The following is a 23,108-nucleotide window of genomic DNA, read 5'->3' as shown; positions in this document are numbered from 1 at the left end:
ATGGTACAGCCACTCACAGGGGTCTGTTCACACCTCTCATGAGGCTGGATTCTTCACTGCAGAGTCAGGAGTGTGGGGTGTGGGGGAAGACAAGAAAGTAGGGCACAAAGCCCAAGCAGTTCTCCATACCACAACAGACTCCAGCCAGGAGACCAGCTGACGCAGGCAGGGCTCCAGGCAGCTCTGGTTCCTCTTCACTTTCTGCAGAGAAGTGTCTTTCAGTATCTGGAACACACACAAAATGGCTTCAAACATGAAGGAAGGGAAGTTTACATCAGACATTTGGATGAAATTCCTCACTCTGAGGGTGGTGAAACACTGGAACCAGGTTGCCCAGGGAAGCTGTGGCTGCCCCATCCCTGGCAGTGTTGAAGGGCAGGTTGGATGGGGCTTGGAGCAACCTGGGCTGGTGGGAGGTGTCCCTGCCCATGCCCATCTAGATGATCTTTAAGGTCCCTCCCAACCCCAACCATTCTATGATAAGACACAGTTTGAATCATGGTTACATCCACACCTCCCCCATATTCTTTTTTGTCTCCTGCCATCAACTGGAGCCACAAGACCCACTGGTGGGTCTGCTTTGAGGAAAGGCTGTGAGCTTTGATCAGGGCACGGAGGGTTCACCCAGATTTAACACACCCTGAGCCAGGACTTGGGCCCTTTTATTCCTGTAGGCCAGATACTCAGTGGCAAACTGGATCAGTTTGTGGGTTTTTTTCAGAAAAGAACCTAAACTGATCCATTAACTTGGTGCTGGGAAAGGGACTTCATCAGCAACAGGACTTGCTACACCAGATGATCAAACGACCAGTCTGGAATTAGTGGGGCCTTTGTAGAAAGCCCCCTAATTTTTAAAACAGTTTATGGAAGAGAGCAGGAAGCAACATTCCAGCTCAGGAATATGCCCTTTCTGCAGCTAGATGCTTAGCTGATTATTTTGTCTATTGTGAGGGATAAGGATGTTGGGAATCCTCAGGCAATACACAACATACCGGAACAGAGCAGCACCAGAGGAGACGAGCAAATATTGGGCTGAAAGGCCAACAAAACCTTCAACCCCAAGAGCTCCACAGTGTTCACAGTGACCTGGGGGATGTCTTCAGCAAGGTCAGGTGGTTTATTGTGTCAATAATCTAGACATTGATTGTTTAGAGTGAGTTTAAAAAGAGCAGAAACTCCCCACACACCTTCAGCAGCTTTGCCTTCATGGATGCCGTGATGGAGGTTGGGTTGATGAACTGGAAGGATGGTGCAGCATTGTTGGGATACTGGACAGGGAACATCACCAGCATCCTGACCCTGTGGTTGCCACAGTGCACGGACACTGTGCAGCTCCGACTCACTGCATCCATCTGTGAGGAAAAGCAACTGCTCTGCAGTTAGATCTCCAAGGACTTCTCGACTTCGTTTCGTGCAGAGGGGACAATTCCTCTGCACACCCATCAACATTGTTTAAACAGGGGAAAAAAAAAAAGGTTCCCCACAAAGCCTGGATGAGCCAGCCTGCCCACATCCCCTCCAGAGAGGGGAAACTCTTTACCTCCACGTTGACATTTCGGATCTGCACGTTGATCAGTGAGAACTCCTGCTGCAGTGTCTGAGGCAGCCCCAGCTGGTCTGTTTTCTTTCCCACCAGGGGGTCATTCAGGAAATCTTCTTTTAAGGCTGACAGGGAAGATGGAGAACAGGTTAAGACAAGCTATGACAGACAGATACTTGGCAAGCAATGCCAGGAGGCAGCCAAGACAGCAGGCTCTGCTCACGTGGAGGTATGAGCTTTACCTGGCAGAGACCTGTGAGCTGGAAGGTCTCAGGTGTTGTTTAGAGGCAGGCTTCTGAGCCTTGCTCTTCAGAAAACCAAACCTGTCTGCACACAGGCTTCCCAGGAAGGTCACAGAAGCTGCCAGGACTCTGTGCAGCCTCTTAAATGGTCCATCCCTACTCATTTGAGACCCCTTCTCCTCCCTACACAATACTGCCGGAGCCACAAACAGCTGAACTGGAGCCTTTCAGCTCAGTGGGAAAGAACTGTTGCCAAAGCTGTCTCCAGGAGCTCTGATCTTTAGGACTCACACCCCACCACTCTTGGCTTTCAGAGAATCCTTCCAAAGCATAATAAGGCTTTGGGAGAGCAAAGAGGGTGTTTCTGGCCCCAGCAGAGGCTTAATTCATTTGCAGCAGCAGTTTGCATTTAATGCTGCAAAGCACTCTAGTGCTTTAATGGACTTTAAAGACTCCAGCTGCCTGGTTCCAACAGTTTTCAGGAGGACAATAACCCCTATAGGCCAGAATCCATTTAAACAGCCAAGCCTTGTGCTGCAGGACACAAGGAATTATGGTTAAGACAGCAAACTTGACTGAGTCTCAGAAGAATTGCTCTCTGCCTCTGGTCATGCCTGGCTTTGGCCTCATGTGTCCCCCTCTTAGGGCAGTGGCAGCTCCTTCTAAAGGGGGTTTCACTGTGGCCCCACTTCCTAAGACAACCAAATGGATTCTTCAATGATGGTTCCAAGGACACAAGGGAAGCCCTGATCACTCAGCTGCCATTCTCACCCTTGCAATAAAAAAATAAACGAGAAGAGATGCAAAAAGCTGCCCTTTCACAGGTGCTGGGCCTGGCTTTGCTGCTGGGACAAATATATCTGCTTTGACTGCTGCCCAGTGGGCTGCTGAATTTGGAGATGCTTAGCTACTCATTCCAGTTTGCAATTTTTGTGTAGTGCTTGGATATACTCCACAAAAGGCAGCTGGAAAAGGTATTAAAGGACGACCAGTGGCTTTGAGGGAAGATAATAATAGTAGTTCACTGAAAACTTATTTCTGAGGTTCCCAACACAGGCAGTGCCCTCCCTTTTTCTGCTCCTCCCATTCCCTTCCAGCTAGCTTCTAATTCCTAAAAGCCCACATATTTGTCTACATTCCTGAAGATCCTTTACAGGCAGCAGCCAGTGAGGAGAGCTGTAAACTGAGGACACAGCTGGTGGGCTTTCTGATTTCTCAGCAGACCACTGCTCTTTTCCAAACTCCCCCCAAGTGCTTTACTAATATAACATGAAGACTTTGTCTGCAGCTGAAACGCAGCTTCAACCTCCAGGTTGAAACACCCACAGCTCACAACAGCTTTTAGGCCAGAAAGAAGTGAAATCCCTACCCAGGGACTTGCTTGTGCATTGATCTTGTGGTCACAGTTATATGTAGCAAAATCCACCCTGCTACAGAAAAGCCACTTTCATTCCCTTTGGCCACAAAGGGAAACCTGAACAGCCTGACCCACACAGAAACCACACAGGACAGTGAAAGAGTCTCTGCAGTGGAAAAAGAAAGGTCAGGCAGCCAGAATGAGAACACTTCATGCTCCCAGCTCCAGCAAGAGGGCTGTGCTTCCCCACAGATGGGGAGCACCCGTAACTGGGGCTTTTTCTATCACATTATACAACCCTCCTGCAGACAGAGGTGCTGGCAGCTTTTAGAAACTTGTTTTGCTGCCACGTAGGAAAGGTGGCAGAGAGGAATTTCACTGGGATTTGGGCAGGGAACTTCCAGTTAGGAAGAGATGCCTTCCCCAAACAGACCTCACAGCTGGCTCCTTTATTCAGAGGCCAGGTATTAGACCTATCTTTCCCTCCACTTGGTTGGCAAGTCAAAGGGAGAATCACATTGCTTTCCTGCAAGCCCCTCACCTGGGAATCCACTGCAGCCCTCTGCTACAACACAGGAAGGAACTGTCCATTTCATAACCCAAACTGACACAGGCATTGGAGCCCCCAGTTCTTCCTCAGTATTAGATAGAAACCTCTAAGACAGCTTGTCCACATGCACACCATCCCCATGGGTGGCAGCTGCTGCAAGCTCTTCTGTTCTGATACTTAACACTCTTCCAAACACTAACACCCTGAACATTTAGCCTGGCCAGAGTTTTAACCACACCAGCCCTTGCTCTTCACATCCTCCTCTTCCACAAAGTCAAACCAATGCTTTCCATTAAAGCCTCTGACCCATTCTCATCCACCCATCTGGAACCTGGAAGTCAGAGAGACCATCCTCCCCTCTGTTCTGCCAGCCTTCAGCCACCTCTCCTTAAGACACACAAAGTCACAAGCTGTCTCCATGCTGCTGCTGGTGAATGGAAGGTGATCCTGGCACACATCTCTGTTAGATCCATTCCCAGTGACCCCAGCAGAAGCGTGCAGGTACCAGGTGTGAGGAGCAGCTTGTGTCAGAGTGCTTTACCCACACACTCACCTGTGGGCTCATCTCTCAGCTTAAACTACTCTAACCTTCTTAAAAGCCTTACTTTTGGCAGCAAGCCAGAACTGCAACCTAAAGACAACTAAATGAGATCAGTGACAAGGAAGAGCTCTGTTTTACAGCTGAAATGACATCATTGTGCTAGAGGAGAGAGAGAGAACCATGCTGAGAAACCCCTCGTGTTTTCCCTCCTCCCAGGGTCTTTGAAACAGCACCAGTCTGTGCTTTGTCTACAACACCTCCTTTTTATACCAAGATGCATCATCTTCCCAACACCAAGAGAGGTGGTGTTTGAAGTTCCATAACCTCACCTTCCTCCTCCCCATGCCCAGAGTTATGCTGGGGCTCAGAGTCCTGGGGGTGAAGGGTCTTGTCTGGCTCTGGTAGGTGAGAAATGCCATCGATGAGGTCCTCCACTCCATCCAGGATGTCATTAGCACACAGCTGAAAAGATCAAGCACATCCACATGCTGCACAATAGAAACCAAGCTGCAGAAAGAGCCACCCCAAAGCATCTCATTTCTGCAGGGAGTTGGGTTTGCAAGGCAGGTCTGTCCACACAACTGTCATCACTAAGACCTCAGCATTGTTTCTGGGACAAAGAAGTGATCTTCCACTTTCCAGCACCCTCAGCTCTGGCACCTCAGACAGCCTGGACAAATCTGCTCACTTAAAGCCACTTGACAGGACCAGTCTAAGTAACAGAAGTTTTACTTTAATCCACACTAATGATATTACTAATTCCCTGAATTAGTCAAAACTGGCTTCATTTTTTACACAGGTTATAACTAGCACACTTTCTGCTGTTGATAATTACACTCCAGTAGGACCTGGAGACTCAGGTACATACTAGGGACCCTGGTACTCTAGGTCCTGCAGCAAAAAGAGACCATGAAAACCTGTACTTTAAGTTCAGCACAAGAAAACAGGGGAAGATAAAGAAACAAAACTGCAGGGAGGAGAAAGGATAAGTTGCAATGTAACAAATCACAGCACTGCTCACCAGCAAGGTGCCATCATGTGTGTTGTTTGATCCAAAGACAAGGACAAAAGAGAAGTGAAGGCTCTGACACAGATGAACAATTGGTTTAAAGGCAGGGAAGGAATCAAATATTCACAAATCTATCAGGTAGGAGAGAAGGGTCATTTTTCACAGAGAAGGTTTGTTACAGACCTGCAGGACTCCTGCAGGATCTGTGCTGGGGCACATGCTTCTCAAAGAGATTCATTAAAAACCTGGAATAGGAGGTGAATAGCAACATGACCAGGTTTGTTGATGCCACCAAGTTGTTCAGGGTAGTAGCAAGAGTGGTTGACTGCAAACAGCCCCAGAAGAACCTTCCAGGAGCAATTGCATTCAAATGAAAGATGAACTTTGGTTCAGATAAATCCAAAGCAATGCATCCAGGGGGGAAAAAAAAAAAATGGCAAGTTCAGGCTGACTGAGGGAACAAGATGCAGAAGGCAGATGAAGCAGATCTTTTCATGGAATTATTCCTGCCCATTTGAAAAAACAACAAAACCAGTACTGGGAATTCTTTGGGAAGAACAAAGCTCAAATTCTCAACCCAAGAAGTATCCAGCAGAACTGAAAAAGAGTCATGAAGGGCAAAAGGGAAACTGAAGTTCTCACACAAGGGATGAAGTAAAACAAGACCTTTTGACTTGAAAAAGGAGGCAGCTGAGGAGAGAGATGATGGAGGCAGCACAGACAAGGTGGCTGCTTAGCTCATCTGCCATGTAATGAAACTAGCAGGTTGCCAAATAAACCAATGGAAGGAGCTGGTTTTCCACACAACAGGCAGAAAAGCCACGAAACTCCTTGTTCATAGGATGTTTAAGATGACAAAAATGCAGAGGGGTCCAAGCAAAGGCAGAACAAGTCTATGGAAGTGAAACTCATCAAGCTCTGTCAAACACAAAGATGCCAGACTCAGGGAGACCTCTAAGCTGCAAAGTACAGGAGGCTGGCAGGGAATTTGAGGGAAGCATAACCCATACTTGCCTCATTCTTATCCTCTTCCAAGACACCCACAGCTGAAGGTGAGAGAGAGCAGCACAGGCCACAGTGGCCACATGAACCTCTGGCCTGACCCAGCTGATCTAGTAATTGCATTAACAATTTGTACCTGCTGCCAGGCAGCAGGACAGCAGGATTCACACCACCTGCACCAGGCTAAGAGGCAATGGCAACAAGGGGAAGATGTGGAGGCACAATCCCTGCATGTACCCAACACCTAAAATGCCAAGAGAAGACTCAGACAGTCTTGCAGCCATGGAGGTGGCACCTTCAGCAGGAATGCAAGCAGTAATTGCTCTCCACTTTCCCCAAATGGCTTGTACACTTACTGTCACACAACAAAGTGGCCTTGCACTTCACAGAGCTTTTGAGGCACAGAGACCTCACAGGTCTCCTTGGGGATGTTTCTGGGCTGGAGCTGAGGAGGAAAGTGAAGCAGCTCTGTGTCTGCAGCTCTGGCATACCTGAGGAGCAGCTGGGAGCATGAGGAAAGGGAAGTGAATCCAGCCTGGAAGAGAACAGCCTACAGTTGAGAAGCAAACACATTTACACACCCTCTGCAGCTGAGAGTCAATCCGCCACATCCGCAGCGTCTGATCCCGGGACCACGTCACCAGCTGGTAGTCTTTGGAACCTAAAAAGGACAGGGACAACTTGCAGACCCTGCTGAAAACAGAGACCATCTCAGCCCTGCACTTGGCATACCCAGATTCCAGCAAGGAGACCCAAAGGCCAAGGAACTGAACCAAAAGGCAGAGCGAGTCCTGGTCCACCCTGACCTGGGGGCTTTTAGTCCTGCCCTGCACCAGGGCCACCACATCCCTGCATGGGGTATAATTCCCATGGGAAAAAGGATGAAGGAAATATAATCTGGTTCATGATTACTTCCTTCAAACTCTACTACAACCCTTATTTAAGCAGAAGGAATCATCCAGTTCCAAACCAGACTGATTTATTTTTTTTTATCTAAGTAGAAAATCAAAACACCTTTTAGTTCATTGTAGGGTTTGAAATGTTTTGAAACATTTCTAAGTTAAGAGAAGCTGCTTCTACCCTCCCCCTTTTTCCTTCTCAGACATGGATCAAGCCAAGACAAGCTCAGGTTGTAATGAAATCTATCCAGCCACATACTATCTGTCAACAGATGAAGGTACACAGACTTATTTATGCCCATGTTTAGGCCTTGTGATACAGTTTGAGTTTCCCCTTGTCCAACAGCTGCTGCATTTGGGAATTTGCTGCTGCACAGCTGCTTCCTCCACACCCCTGCTGAGGCACAGGGGCTAAATCCAGCCCTGTGGAAGGAGATCTGTGCTATCTTGGTTGTCTCTGCATTGAAGCTGACTTGGAATGCTGGTATGATGGATTTATGTTGCTGGAGATGAGCATGACTTGCAGGCTCAGATATAATAATTCAGCTCACACAACACAACTGTGGTTCAAACCTGCTTGAATGGGCATTCACAAGCTTGGACTGTGCCTCCAGATCCCAACACTGGTTTACATCACTTTCCTCTTTCAAAAAGAGGAAAAGCAAGGTCATGAGAAGGTGGTGACTGAACTGAATCACCCCAGCAGCTGGTAGCAGAGGGTTGGACCAGAATTTTTACACAGCCCTGCAAAGCAGCATGACAAGTGACACCAAAGCTTCTTCTGTCTATGGCAGCTGAGGTGCTGGAAACAAAGCTGTGCTCTGTGTGGTTATCCAAGCTCCAACATGGAATTTCCTATATTTAGCTGCCTGCACTGGAAAATTAAATGCTGAAGTCAAACAGCAGCAGCCTCTCTGTGTCACACTCTACCTTCCCCTGCCTTTGCAAGCACACAGGTAAGGTGGGTTGGCCAGGTCTGTGGTCTGGGACATACTGGGGGCTGCTGCTGGAGGCAGAGGGGTTAACTGGTGAGTCTGCAGCTCTCAGCAGGGAAGGGAACCTGCACTCCTGCACCCAGCTAATAGTTTGGACAGTTTATTCCAAGAGATCCATTTAAAAATAAGACTCACAGGAGAGTGGAAGCAATTAAGAATCATCACTGACCTACTCAGCTTTGTTAGCATGGAAACAACAGGACAATGCTTGTGTGGCCAGTGCCAAAAAACAAGTACAACACAGCTATAACTTGGAGGGGGGGGGCAGGAAAACACCAGGAATTACTCCAAAGACAGACAAGATTGAAAGGGTGACAGCATAAGCATCATAGCCAGGCCTCCACACCCCTGGTTAGCCCATGGCTGCAGCACAGAGGAGAGGACACACCCAGCCCTGAACTCACCTTCCTTCTGCTTCCTCCACTGAAACTCCAGCACCACATCATCATGTCCCACAAAAGTGTGGACAGGTGTGTTCAAGTCAAAGACATTCCAGAGGAGAAGACTGTTCTCTCGCCGGAGCTGGGGGACCATCACTGTCACCAGCCCATTGCTGAAAGGCTTGAGAGACAAAATCCACACCCTTCCAGTTAGCCTTGGGGGATTCTGCTCCCATAGTCTTAATTCTTCCCTTTTCCCACCAACAAGAATGGATTTTAAAGGAGCTCAGCACAAAACAGAACCAGGCCTAGAACTGGGAGGGTCCAAGAAAATGGCTGGGCAAAACTAGTCTCTGACAAGGGATAAGATGCAGTACACTGAGATATTCAATGCAGCTCAAGATTAATAACTCCTTTCTGCTGCTTCCTCACTCTGCAGCTGTGAGGCTAGAGGGATTTCACCTTTGTCTTTTCATGTGAGATCCTTGCAGAAGTCTGCCTGGAGCTGCAAGAACTGCTCAGGGATCACAATGCTCAGAGGAACTCTGGAAACCAGTCCTGCACCCCCACCACAGGGAGGAGGAAAGGGGATCAAAGACACCAGGCACAGCACTGGCTTCAGGCCACCTTCAGGTGTCTGGGGAAGAGAATGGATATGACTGATGTGAAGAGCCTTAGCTCCAGGTGGATGGGTGCTTGATCTCTAAAAGGGAACAGTTCTGAGATCTGATAAAGCCCAGTGTGGCAAGCTTGATAACTTTGGGACTCAGAAGGCAGAAGACCCTGCATTGCTCTGTGCCACAGGTACCAGTATTTGGACTGAAAGGAAAAACAGGCCAAGAGCACCAGCCACTTTCTGAGCCACCTGCACCTGAGTTTTCCCCCCTCCCCAGAAGGACAATGCCAAAGACTGGGACCTCACACTGCTGCTCATTCCTTCTCCTGAGTGCCCCCACTGCAGACACTGCTTTGCTGGGCCTTTTAAGCACCAAAAGGGATTTTAAAAATCAACTTAAGCGTGTCCAGCAGAAGAACTGGTGAGAAGCCCTTCAACAGTTCTTTATTTAATGTCTCCAAGTGCAAGTGGGGCTGATGGGAGTTTCTCACTCACCGTGTACCTTGCCTTCCAGACAGGAACCTGGCAGGGAAGGATATTGAGGTATTTCCGAGGCTGACGGTAATCCCAGAACTTCAAAAAGGCCCCAAAACACAAAAAAAAGACAAGCAAAGAGTCAGCTGGCTATACTTTCAGGCAGCAGTTTGCCACGTGGCTTGCAGACAGAGCAACAATCATGCCAGGGTGCCTGCAGCACCATTAGTAATGCCACTCATGAAGAGCAGAGCTGGCCCCAGATGCCAAACCCCAAAAGCACCAGCATCTGGCAGCAACCCCCCAATGTGTGACTTGGGGTCACAGTGATCAGAGCTTGAGTCATTAGAGCAGGGAGACAGGCAGCCTGTTTGGGCTTTCAGAGCTACAAGGCACCCTGCAGGCTGCCAGCCCAGACTGGAGGCAGGCCCACCCTGCTGTTCCTGCTAATTTGGTAATGAAGAATCTAACCTTTTGCTTTGCTAGAACACACACCAATTGCACTTGCCTTGGAGCTCAGCTAAATGTGAGCTAACTCCATCTGGCTCTCATACAAGGCCCAGTGTTCCCCCACCCCCACCCCAAGCAAAAGACCCTGCACAGCAATGCTTGCAGACAAGTCTCTTACTGATCACCCAAACATGAGTTTGGGAACCTCAGGGATGTCTCTCCCCAAGTTGCTGTGGGCAGCCTGAGGCTGGCAATGCTGATTTTTGGGGAGAAGGCTCTTCTGGCACGTGTGGCCAGCTCCCTTCTGGCAAGCAACAGGCAGAGGTGGCTGTTTGCAGCTTCAGCACTGCCCAAACCACCACAGAGATGTGGCAAATATACATGCACCCAGCCTTGGCCCAACACAGAAACTGGAAAATAAGGATCCAGAAGTCACCACTGGCAAGCAGTCCCCAAGAGCTGAGCAGTCACAGAAGGCCATCTGCTCCACCATCCTGACATCTCCCAAGCAGAGGTCACACTTACCCTGACAGAGTTGTCTTGGCTGGAAGTGGCCAAGGTATACTCATTGTCAGGATGCCAATCCAGCCCATGGATTTTGGAGAGATGAGCTGCCAAGTACTCTACTGCAGTGCTGGGTTTCTGCAAGGGGAGACATTTTCCTTCTCAGCACAGGAAATCTGTTCTAGTTCTTTGGCTTCGAGAGACATTTGAACAAGGGCAAGAGGCAGAACAACCTCCTGCTGGGAAAAGACAAACAGCTCAACAAAAGGAACTGAAAAGGTCCTGTGAAGGTGTGTTCAATTCCAGTCACCAAGTGCAGCCCTGAACTACACTTCATACTCAGTAAAATAGCCAAGTATTATGAGATTGAAAGCAAAATGCTAAAGGGAAAGGTTTCTGGAGAAAAAGGTTATCTACATGGTCTCTTCAGGCTCCCAGCTCTCTCCAGTTTAAATCAACCCACGAGAGAGATTTGGGATAAAGCAGGACATTTTCCTCAGTATTTGTCTGTGAGCAGAGGGATGTCTCTATGGACTAAGTGGGAATATACACAGGTTGCTGCAGAGCCCCTCAACTCACCCTTTTATCCCAAATCCGGACATCCCCATCATGGCTTGTTGCTAAACAGTTGGCATTTTTCTTGTTCCATTTGACCTGGGAAGCTCCAGCTGCAGCACAAACAAGAGCAGATCAGAACAAGCAATTCAAAAGTTGCACAACAGACCCTCGAGCTGGGCTTGGAGCTGCTGTTCTCAGCAGAGGAAAAGCAGTTCAGAGGAAAGATTCCCCAGAAGCCAGCAGGAATGATGGTATGAAAAGGATTAACTCCCAATTCCTCAGCTTAGTGTTTTGTGTCCTGAGGACCTCAAAGCAAAAAATAAAGTGCCCCAGTTACATGCCTAGAGATCTATATTGCAGTTTACAGCCACAGGTTGGACCTGATTAAACTACTCAAGTCCATGAGCTCAGATGGAGCAACTTCCTCCAGACAAGAGCTGCAGCTTCACCACCTCCCTCCCAAATCCCTTCTGTTTTCATTCAAGCTGTTTCCAGGATTGTTTCATGTCTCCCCAATCTGTTCAGCCTCAGAGCACAGAGGGAGGGAGAAAGACCAGCAGGGACACAGGACACTGCACACAGGTATTAAGCAATGTCTCACACACATGCCATACTTACCAACTGCAGAGAGTGAGACTGTAGGCTTCCTGGTGTCTCTGAAACACAACATGACTGATGTGAGCACCCACAGCACAACCCAGCAGGTCCAGCCTCCCCACTGAGCTCCTTGCTCACCTCATTGCTGCCTCTTGGGAACTCATGTGCCTTCTGCTTACCAAAATACACCACATGAAAGGGAAGAAAGGTGACCAGCTGGAGGGACAACAGCCAGTCTGGCTTGTCACCACACACAGCAGCAAGTTTAGGACATAGGTTGGGGTTGGAAGGGACCAGAGGGAGGAGAAATGTGCACAAGGTGGCTTGTTGCAGCTGGGCAGGCAAGGAAACACTGGGCTCACAAAGCACTGCTGCAGGAAGCAACAAAACAGCCTTTCCCAGGAGGATTAGAAGGAAAAGAGCTGTGGAAAAAAACTCAACAAAAGCCACTGATGTGTTTGTCAAGCCCCTGCAGACCATGACTGAAGGCAGATGGAGCACTGACTGCAGAGCAAGAACCTCATGTCCAGCATGTAACCAGGAAATCAGGAAGAAATGAGCCCAGCTGTGTGAAGGCCCTGAAGACCAAATTCGGAGGTGGCAGAAGGCAGGGCAGCACCATGGCAACTCCAAGCAGCCAGGAGATGAAACAAGGCAATAATTCATTCCTTGGCCTTAGCTCCTCAGGAATTCACCTGCCCTCCATGAAAAATGCCAGTGAATATAAGGAATATTGTCTGCAGCTTCTGGGGAGGGACTTTTAACAAGGGCATGTAGCAAGAGGACAAGGGATTAAAATTGGAAGAGGGGAGATTGAGGTTGGACATGAGGAGGAAATTCTTTGGTGTGAGGGTGGTGAGAGCCTGGCCCAGGTTGCCCAGGGTAGCTGTGGCTGCCCCATCCCTGGCAGTGTTGAAGGGCAGGTTGGATGGGGCTTGGAGCAACCTGGGCTGGTGGGAGGTGTCCCTGCCCATGCAGGGGGGTTGGAACTAAATGATCTTGAAGGTCCCTTCCAGCCCAAACCATTCCATGATTCTGTTTGCTGAAAAGCAGAATATTTTCTGGAATGAACTGTACCTCTCCCTCTAAGAATTTTCACCTAAAGTTATTTCATATGAAAAATGAAGCAGGAAATCTCCAGCTACCCTTTCTGCAGGGCCACCTCCCTAGGGTATCACCAGAGACAGCCATTTCATCAGCAAGATGTTCATTTGCTGGAGACCAGCAGCCCCAGGACCTCACCACCTCTGAGCCCTTCCCAGCACAAGTGGGTTGCAGAGGCTGCCTGAGCAAACATTTCTGGCCAAGTGACACACACAGACACAAAATGATGGAAGGGCACAGAGCTGAACCAGGGCTTCCCATACCCAACCTTCAGAGAAACTATTTTTTGCTTGGCACTAAGATAGCATCACAGGAAAACACAACCAGCAGTTATTGTCTCTCTGTGTCTTTTAATTACACATTAATAATATATAGTCATTCTCAAGCACCATTTAACCAAGCATCTAAGTGCTTCATAGGAGCTAAACAAGCCTCAGGGTAGCCTGGTGCAGTGGGGTTATACAATTATCCTGCTATTATAACTGAGCAAAGGAGGCAGAGAGGAACAAAGTGACTTGCCAGGGGTCATAAAGAGTTGCTGTGCAGCCAGCAAGAGATCCCAGCAGTCCCAGTGCCAGCTCCTTGCTTCCCAGGTCTCAAATGTGGAGTTTTAGTACTGGTGGGTTTGGAAAGATTTGTTACTCTGAAATGACTCATGACAGAAAGCACCAGGAAGCAAGGGAAGGCATGAACAGGAAAAGCTTCCTGAATTCCACTGCCAGTCTTCCCATCACTGAGGGAAAATCAGCAACAATCACTGAATTCCATGGAAATTGCCTGCAGGATCATGAAATGGTGTTCATTGATTTAGCTGAAAAAGAACCCAGCAGGTGGAGAAACACCCCTGGGTTCTAGGAAAAGCTCCAGAGGAAGATCTGAAGAGGGCAGGGAGTGAAGCCAGTTGGTATTTTCAACCAGGAGCATGGCAGTGGCTTAATCAGACCATTTTCCTGCCCTTCTGAACTGGCTTCAAAGTAGGTAACAGATCTTTGGGATCATGGGAAGCAGATGAAGCCCACCAGTGAGCAGCATCAGTGCATGCTTTGCCCTGCAAGCTGCTAATCATGGAAAAGAGTCCAACTATTTCCCTGCAGTGCAGAAACATCCTGATTCTTACTTGATGTCCCAGATGTAGATGTAGGTGTCAACAGAACTGGTGACCAGCAGGTCTGGCTCAAATACTGCCCAGTCCAAGTCACTGCAAGTGCAAAATAATCACAGTAGGTCAGCAAAGAAAAGCACAGACACTTTGCATCAACTTCTCACCAGCCCTCAGGGCATTTCTCCAACAAATTCACAGCCTCTCCATGACATCTACTGGAAATTTTTAAGTAAAAAGCAAGATCTTGATCATTTCTCTAAGTAAATTCCAAGAAGCAATGGAATGCTTCTGAGTAAATTCCAATGAAACATCCTCCTAGCCCTGAACTTTCCAGCTATGGTGGATGTGCTCTTTGCTCTACAGGAAAAGGGACACTGTCTCAGGGAGATCCCAGTCACCACACACCCTGGGATGCCTTGCTGTTGGGCTCAGCACTGTCCTGGGGCACCAGTCAGCCCTTGCAAGGGCTGAAATTCCTTTACACAGTCAGGAGCTGGAGTAAAAATAATCTTTCACTTGCATTTCCAGCCCAGCACTAAAACACACCCCTAGAACCAGAGGCTGAAGTCTCCCCTGCACCACCATAACCCTCTGAACTTGATCTTTGGGATTACCTCCTTTAATTAGGCTGCTATCACACAGAAAGACAGCTGGGATTCAATTTAATAAACATGCTGGTTCCCAGATGATGGCTGCTGCTCATTACAAGGACAGCAACCTAAGGCAGTGACAATGAAGCCATCAAATGCTAAGCTGATATACTGGGGGAAGCCATGAGAGGATGAGCAGCTTCACATCTGTCTTCTCCAAATAGGAAGGCAAGACAGTGCAGAAAAGTGAGTGACAACAGGCTCAGAGCAGAGCCTGAGCAGGGCCAGGACCAAAACACCCACCTTCCATGAAACAACCCATGGTTTTATGAAGCTTTCCTGGTAGTCAACAATAGCACTTTCCTTCACTGAGCACTGCTCTAAATATAAGGAAGCTGTAGCCAGATGGATCAGACTGACCAGATACAAACCAGCACCCTGCTGCAGGTCATCTTCCCCAAGATGTATTTATTCTTCCTTTATCCCTGTCACTCCCTCCTTGCTGAATTTGGATTTAAAAATCTTTTTGGGGGTGCATGGCAGTCAATTTGGAGTATTTGTATAGCATGGAAAGTGAATTTCATGTCATTTGCCTGGTTAGGGGCAATGGGCACAAGCTGGAGCACAGGAGGGTGAAGTTAAACATAAGGAGAAACTACTTTGAGGGTGGCAGAGCCCTGGGACAGGCTGCCCAGGGAGGTGGTGAAGCCTCCTTCTCTGGAGACATCCCAAACCCATCTGGATGTGTTCCTGTGGGATCTGCTGTAGGTGATCCTGCTCTAGCAGAGGGTTGGACTAGATGATCTCTAGAGGTCCCTTCCAAACCCTACCACTCTGTCACTCTGTCTTCCATCCAGTTTTTCCATCACTTGCTCCTCACCTGATCACACGTGTGTGTCCTTGCAGTGAGGTGCAAACTTCACCATTACCTTCCTTCCACTTGTACAGGTCAACTCGTTGATTGCTCTGAAATGAGATGGAAGAAAAGATACAGGGTCAGGGGAACAGGGTAGGGCAGGAATCCATGTGGCAGGTCCACGTCCCCTTCTCTCTGAACAACCCCAGTTACCAAGGAGTCACCCTGTGCTTAGCAAAGTCCTTGTCCAAAGCAGGAGAACAAAGATGAACCTACAGGCTGTGAGGACTTGCCCAAAGCTTACAGTTTGATTACACCCACTTAAAAACAGAGACAAACAAGAATGGGAGAAAAAAACCCCACCAACCCACAAAATCACATTGCAAAATGTTTCCACAAAATGATGTTCTCAGAGCTTTTATTTCCTAACAACATGCCTGAACTGCAGGCAACAGGCAGCCAAATTTTCTCAGCAGGAATCCCCTGCCAGTCTGTTCAGATTCACAACTGGAGTTTTCAGGGAGGGGGGGGGTGACAGATCACCATTGGTCCTTGTCACCTCTCCCTCAGTTCCCTTCTGGGATCATCAGGGCCACTGCCAAACAGGAATGATACAGTCTAATGGCTTCAAGGTCACCTCCTTGAGGGTACTTCCATCCTTGCCAGCCCAGGAACAAAAAGCCTTAAATGCTTATCACTAACTGTAAACCACAGGAGCAACCAGATGAATCAATGACATTATTTAGGGCTTCTTCACCAATTCCAGAAATAAATCCTCCCCCAAATGCAGCCACACAGAAAGTTACTTGAAAGTAGTTTATGTTTATCTTCTGCCTCAATTCAGGGCTCATTTCAGCCCAGGCAAACTCTCATCTTTCTGGGGCAGGAATTGCCTTTTTGGGGGCATGCACAGCCCCAAGCAGAGTGGGGTTTGGGCCACGACTGGAAACACATGTTGATTTTACAAAACCAGAAATAAAACCACTTCCAAACTGAACCTTCATTACCCCTCGTTTTCCAACTTCCAGGTAGACAGAGAGAAAACTTAGCTTACATTTTTTTGTTGTTTTTTTTTTTACCCCAAAGCTGCTTGATTTGAATTTGAACTTGCAGATGGATAAAACACTCCAGCCTTCCCTGAAATGGAAAGTCTCCTCCCAACTCAGCAGTAATATATGACATTTTTCTAATAACTCACAGCAGGGCTGCACAAGAGCTCAGGACAAGAAAAACTCCTTGCATGTTTCTCATTCACAGAAGGATTTACAGGGGTAAAGTGAAATTACCCAAGGGGATTTGTCCAGGACTCCAGAGTTGATGTTACAAGATAAGGATCACCAGAGTTTTACAGACTCCTGGTGGGACACAGCACTTGGAAAACATTGCCTGTAGCACCAGGTATGGGAGAATGACAGCTCCTTATAGCATGATTTTCTTAAAATATGTGCTTCTTGTGAAAAGTATCAGCATATGCTTCCAACAATTTCATCACCCTCTCATTCTAGCATTTGTGACCACACAAAAGCAGTGACATGGATCTAGGATGGGAAACAATGGCATTTCTGAAACAACAGCTTAGGAGTCCTCAGAAATGTGCTTGAGCCAGAGGGCAGACACAGCCAAGCACAGCAAGGGGACATTTTTTTTAGCTCCTCTCCACAAGAGCTGAAACAAGAAGCCCAAGGACAGACCTCCCCTCTGCCTGCATAACTTCCAATTGACTGATCTGCAAACCAGGTGAAGCTGCTGGCAAACAGGATGGCAGTATTTTCCACTCCTTTTCCATCCACAGGCACCTTTAACTTGTCACTCATGTATGAGAGCTGGGAGGAGACAGGCTGGGGTATGTCAGAGAGCAAAAAAAAGGCTCCTAACTGCCTACACCAGTCCACTCTCAAGCCTGCCTTTCATTTCAATCACAGCCCCCTTAATTTCAATCACAGCCAATCCAGGAAGCAAAAGGAACAGAAATCCCAGGAAATCACCTTCACCTAAAAGTTTTCTCAAAAAAAAAAAAACACAAAAAAAGAGATGGAACCTCTCTAACCCCAGCTATCCCAGGACTCTCAGGCTATAAAAGCAGAAGCAACACAGCAGCAAAGGCACCTCATGATGAGGGGGACAGTGCTGGTTACTGCAGGGCTGTGGCTGATGGCTAAGACTGCTGTGAGCAGCAGTCTCAGGGCTCTGGATGAACAAGCTTGATAGAGCCAGGCAAGATCAGAGCTAAAAGCTGCACTCAGGTCCCAGATGGCCTGCTGCTTCTTCAGACCAGCCTATTTACTCCTCCACACACTGAATAAGAACTCCTCACAGACTTGGTTCCTGCCCATTTGCAAACCTAGATGGTTCCAGTGATGAGCCAGTATTGACTTGTGCTATTTACAGACTGCCCAGTGCACCAGGTCCCGTCGGGAAGGCCGGGAGGTGAAAACAAAACCGAGCAAGACAATCAGTAAGTGCACAAATCTCACAAGCAGAATGGAGGTTAGAAGGAGAGCACAACCCCCCTTCCCTGCAGAGAAGGACCATTTGGATCCCTGCTTTATTCAGGAATGTGTTTTATAAAAGACAAGCAAGCAAAACTGAATTCAACACTGACCACCTCACAGCTGAGAACCACTGAGTCACTTGATTTTTGCGACGTGACTTGAAGAGCACACCTGTGCCAGCTCCAGGAGCCTTCCCACCCTGCCAAAACCCACCCACGGGAGACCAGGGAAGCTCCCTGCTGAGTTCCAACTTTTGAAATGAGTGCACTGACCGAGGCTGCAAAGTAGTAGGCGTAGCTGTCGTGTGGGTTCCACTGCACTGCCCCGATGTCCCACTTGCTCTGCCGGGAGATCTTCCGGTGCCCTTCGTTTGGGGCATCCAAATTGACTATGTAGAGGAAACGGCGACTGCAAGACACAGACACAGAGTGGATGTCTCACAGGACTGGTCTCAAAAAGCCCAGGCTCACGTGCAGCTGGTGCCTAGAGGACCAAAGAGGAGCAGCATTTGGCAAGACAGATGGAAAACAGCGTTCCCGAGAACGTTTGACCACACGCTTCCAAAAAAGCTACATTTAAAAAAAAAAATAGGTGAAAAGACATTGAAATGAGACAGGATTTGCAAACCTAACAGGTAGCTCAGACCACAGAAAAACCCAGGTAATTAGGATACAAAAGGAAGCACCAGGAAGTGGTGGAAACACATGGAAACATGCTTTGTTGGCTGAAGGCAGCAGAGCCCAGGTGGCACAGGGCTGGGAGCACAAGGCAACAGCTCCACAGGAGCCAACCTCAGCCTGAGGAGCTTGCTCTGAGCAACAGCTGATGAGCCTTGACAAACCTGGAACAATTCTACCTGGCTGTGGCCCCCCCACGCTGCACTGTTTGGGAGGCTTGGTTCCACAGGCAGCCCAAGGGCACCTGCACAGAGCTGGTTCAGCTGCAACAGGTTATTAATGTGGGAGGACACAGCACTGATCTGGTTCTGTTACTTCCCTGAGCTAACCCTACGTGCTGCAGAGACATCTTTGCAAGGTGCTAAACCTGAGCTCATACATCCTGCTGGCTGTGGCCAGCTGCTCACAGAGCCAGGCAGGGTATCGTTCCCTCCACAGTGCAATTCATCTTAGGAGCACAATGAACAGCCCAGAAATAACTGGGAGCCAGCTGAACTCTATTGGAAGACCAGCACCAAAACATATTGAACCATATAATATTAACCACTCCAGCATCACCTATGTCAGCTGCACAGCAAGAAAGCAGCTGCTCTGAGCACTCTGAACTTTCCCAAAAACACAAAGAACACCTTTGCTGTCTTCCTAGGCCAAAGTCCTCAGGGCTGCCTGCTCTAAAGATGCTGAAGGCTCCGAGGATCTCACACAGCTTTAAAATAAAAGAGAGAAGTCCTAAAGGGCTGCTGAGCATGCAGAAGCCTGAAAAACCATGGACCTGATGTTGAATTGCAGGCAGGCCACCCCCAGCTCATTGGTGGCCCAAATGGGCAAGCTCTGAAACCATGCAGGTGTAAGGAGGTGGAGGCACCAAGCTGGACCCAAAGCAGCTGCTGAGCTGGTTATTCCTGCACAGGGCTTCAGAGGCAAGCAAGCAAGCCCCCAAGTTGGATACAAGGACCCATTTCCTCTAAGACTGACCAAAGGTCAGCTGCATCCACACAACCCTGAATCTGAAGTGAACAGCCTAATTAGTGTGGTAATTGTGTCACTGGGAGTGGGACAGGAACAGCTGTTAGCAGAGAGAGGTGGCAGCTGAGCAGGCAGCTCCTCCTCTGCCCAAATACACCACAGGAATATTTGGGGTAAATTTTGTCTTAAGGAAATGATTTAATCTGTATGTCAAGCAGAATCCAGACAGCACTTCATCATGCTCCACCTCCCACAAATGGATTTGGGAAAGCACCTTTCAGGAAAGCTGTGACAATATTTTTTTGGGCTGTCGCTGCTGGCTTTCCAGTCTGTATCCCACAGGAAATGGGGCCCAGAACCCTTCCCATCAAGCCTTGAAGAGAACTCAGCTGCACCTTTCTGCACCAATCCATCAGCCCTTCAATTGAGGTCAGCCTGAAGGTTGCTGATGTGGCTTGTGGCAGTGACTGTCACAGGTTTCTACTGGGGACTGTCACACTCACCCCGAGAGGACTGCGCGCTGTCCCAGGCAATCCACTGACATGGCAGTCGCCTGTTCAGGAGAAAGAGAGAACAAAAGCAAATTACAGCTGTCAGGTCAGCTGCTCAGTCAGACACAGCCCTGGGGAGGAGCTCAGGAAAACCTGCCAGCTCACTGCCAAGGTATAAACCGCTGTGGTTAGAGTCAAGGCTGACATCTGTGAGGGGTGGCAGAAGCAACACCCCCTTGAAGAGCCACTGATGGGGGGTAGCAGTTCATTTTTGGGGGTGCAGGAGAGCACAGAAAACATCTTTGGCAGAGTAAACTGAAGACAAGACCTGGCAGGCACCAAGACAAGCACTGAGACCTTGCTCCTCCCTGCCATGGCAATTACAGCTGCAGCCTTTCAGTCAGCAATCTCTAATAATCCGTATTAATCAACCTCTGCTCCTGCTCAGGAGTTTTCTCAGTCTCTTCTCTTCCACTGCAGGGCAAGATTTAATTATATAAGTACAACCATTTGTGTATGGTTGGTCTCCCAAAAGGAAAGCTGGCTAAGAAGCATAAGAATTTACTTTGGCATTGCTTGTGAAGGCAACTAAGGGAAGTTAAATGCCTTAAGAAGAAAAAAAAAAAATAGATTATTTGAACACTATTTTCCTCTCTTTTCACTCTGATCACCTTGTTTAGTTGTCTTGAGGATAAAGGAAAATTTTACTTGGAAAGCTGAACAGTTCATCCTATAAACATAGATGTGACTTCAAGGCAGTTTTTAGCCTTCACAGTACAAAACCAGAACATGCCCCACATTCTTCAGACTCACTGCTGTCATCTTCAAAGCTCCCTCCCTGAAGGCTCAGGATGTCTCTGCTGCTGTTTAGGACTCTGCTAAGTACCCTCAGCATGGAGGTAACAAGACTTCAGCATGTCCTGCAGCTACAAGCATCACTACAACCAGGCAGACAATACAACAACCCCATTTCAGTTCAGATCTGACAGGAGAAGAACCATCACAAACCCCTAGTTTGTTTGTTTTTTTAAACCAGGGCCCCATCCCCTGCTTGCCAAGTGCCCTGACAAAGGGAAAAAACACCATCATGGGCTCATTCTTCACTAAAGTCTGAGAGCCCACATAGGAAAGAGCTACAAACACCTGCAGAGCTTCATCAGGAAACCACAATAAACCCCAGGCCTACATCCATACCCCAACCAAGATGAGTTCCATCACTTTGGCTGCTCCAGGAACAATCCTTTTTCCTATGTAACTTCTGGCAAGGTTTTCCTAGTCCTAAAACTAATGCTGGAAATAAGAAGCCAGTCTTAAAAATCTCTCCACGGCAAAGAAACACTTCCAGCTCCCTTGATTTCACAGCACCCTGGCAAAACAGCCAAGTGGGTTACTAAAAGCAAGAAGGAAGAAGTTTTCTCAGGTGATCTGCATTTCACTTGTGAGGAATTAAAATGAGGATCACCAAAGCAATTCCTGGAACCAGAACTTCCTCATGTGATGATGAGCTAACGAGCCAACATATTTCATACAGCTGTGGCTATTTTTCCTCAAAACAGAACAACAAAAAAATCAGTTTAGAGGGATTGATAATTTTATACACAAGTTTATTTTTCCTGGTGTTGGCACCAGGATCTCAACAAGCCTTACAAATTGTTTTGAGTAACAAACACTGGTAATCTGATTTTCCAGGCACCAAACATCCTAAAATGTCAATAGAATGAAGTAAAAAGCTTGACATGTCAGGCTGCTACTCTGGTGGGTCATAAGTGAAGTCATTTTATGGCAATAAACAGTTCCCTGTAATTCTCCTGTCTTATCTAGGCACCAGCAAAAAGACCAAGCATGGCACATTGACATGTCAGTCCTCACAGCACAACCTTCCAGAAGCAGGGAGTTAAAAACTGAACCAACCAACTTGAAAGCAGCTTTTAGCCTAAAACAACACTCAGGACAGCTGGAACTGCTGTTTATGAGTAACAATTACACATGAATCAACACGGGAGGAGCAGGGCACAGCTGAAAAGCAGCTCTGAGCCCACAGCCCCTTCTCAGACTTCAAGTGTCCCCTATGGCATTTCACTGGATTTCTGCCAGACAAGCCCAGAAAAACACCTTTTCCTGTCTGAACTTACACCAGTTTTGCATCTAGCTTCATTCCCTCCACCTGAAAGGCAACACACCAACCCCACTGGTCAAGGCTCTGCTGGGTTTTCAAGAGCTGCAAACTGTAAGCAAGCCAGACCAGTTCCCTGTGCAGCTAAGTTCCCACCTACAGAGGTGCCACAAGTGACACTATTTCACCACAAGACCTGGGGATTTTCACTCTTTTTGGTAGCACAGCCAGCCCAACAGGAGCCAGTGGGTCATGTTGAAATAAGAAGAGCACAGAAACTGCCACCTCTGACAGCCTGTAGAGAAATATGATGCTTGTGGGCAATGCAGGCCCCAAACTACCCACACCTCCTGCAGTGTTTCAGCCTGAGTGCTGGAGTTTTTGCACAAGACACTCTGGCACAGTGAAGGAAGGCAACTGCAGTGCTTGCAGACACATACAGGCTATAAATGCAACAGCTGCCCACTTTTTTTTTGACTCTGGTTTCCATTTAAGTCGATTTTGGGGTATTTTGGAGATAGCAGAGCCTACAGGGAGAGCTCAAGCCTGGTAGAGGATGATGACAGCCAAGGGGTTTCAATGTCTCCAGCTCAAGGATTTCCATGGGCAAATATGTTTGTGCAGACTCCTCTAAAAAAAGCTCAAGCACCAAGATGTAAAGGAGTTTAGCTGGGAAAGTAGTTGAGCAGCCCCAGTCACTGAAGCTCTCTGGTTTCACCCTAGAGCAGGCAGGTCAGAACAGCTCTAGAAAGATTACACCAGAGTAAACCAAAGCAACCAAAACACCCGTGGTTAACCTCTCCATGCCTGCACAGCAGCAAGACTGAAACCAACTGCTGCAGAAGGGGGTGGAAACACCTCTTCTCCCCACTGCCCCACACCAGTTATTATGCACCAACAATCAAACCCTGAGCCCACACACCTCCTGAGCCAGATGCAACCTGAATCTCAGATCTAGGAAGACATACCTTTGTCTCTCGTTACCAGTTTCCTGAGAGCACAT

At 48.0% G+C, this 23,108-nt stretch overlaps 1 protein-coding gene across 4 annotated transcripts in view; it reads right to left on the bottom strand.

Moving 5' to 3' along the window:
* WDR59 (WD repeat domain 59) overlaps positions 1 to 23,108 on the bottom strand; it is a 46,822-nt gene that overhangs the window by 22,427 nt on the left and 1,287 nt on the right. For all 4 annotated transcript variants that reach the window (XR_007890552.1, XM_051629209.1, XM_051629207.1 and 1 more), the window contains exons 2-15: positions 20,005 to 20,054; positions 18,131 to 18,266; positions 15,391 to 15,476; positions 13,936 to 14,016; positions 11,736 to 11,773; positions 11,139 to 11,227; positions 10,581 to 10,697; positions 9,627 to 9,704; positions 8,540 to 8,696; positions 6,823 to 6,902; positions 4,560 to 4,692; positions 1,541 to 1,665; positions 1,188 to 1,352; positions 130 to 225 (exon numbers count right to left, since the gene is read on the bottom strand). Coding sequence is in view for 3 of the 4 variants with exons in the window: in XM_051629207.1 (XP_051485167.1) it covers positions 130 to 225; positions 1,188 to 1,352; positions 1,541 to 1,665; positions 4,560 to 4,692; positions 6,823 to 6,902; positions 8,540 to 8,696; positions 9,627 to 9,704; positions 10,581 to 10,697; positions 11,139 to 11,227; positions 11,736 to 11,773; positions 13,936 to 14,016; positions 15,391 to 15,476; positions 18,131 to 18,266; positions 20,005 to 20,054 (1,431 nt within the window). In the remaining variant the exon portion in view is untranslated. The remainder of the gene's footprint in view (positions 1 to 129; positions 226 to 1,187; positions 1,353 to 1,540; positions 1,666 to 4,559; positions 4,693 to 6,822; positions 6,903 to 8,539; positions 8,697 to 9,626; positions 9,705 to 10,580; positions 10,698 to 11,138; positions 11,228 to 11,735; positions 11,774 to 13,935; positions 14,017 to 15,390; positions 15,477 to 18,130; positions 18,267 to 20,004; positions 20,055 to 23,108) is intronic.

The sequence above is a fragment of the Apus apus genome, chromosome 11 (assembly GCF_020740795.1).
Source record: "Apus apus isolate bApuApu2 chromosome 11, bApuApu2.pri.cur, whole genome shotgun sequence".
Classification (NCBI taxonomy): domain Eukaryota; kingdom Metazoa; phylum Chordata; class Aves; order Apodiformes; family Apodidae; genus Apus; species Apus apus.
The sequence above is the reverse complement of the archived record's forward strand: the minus strand, read 5'-3'. Positions and strand labels throughout refer to the sequence as shown.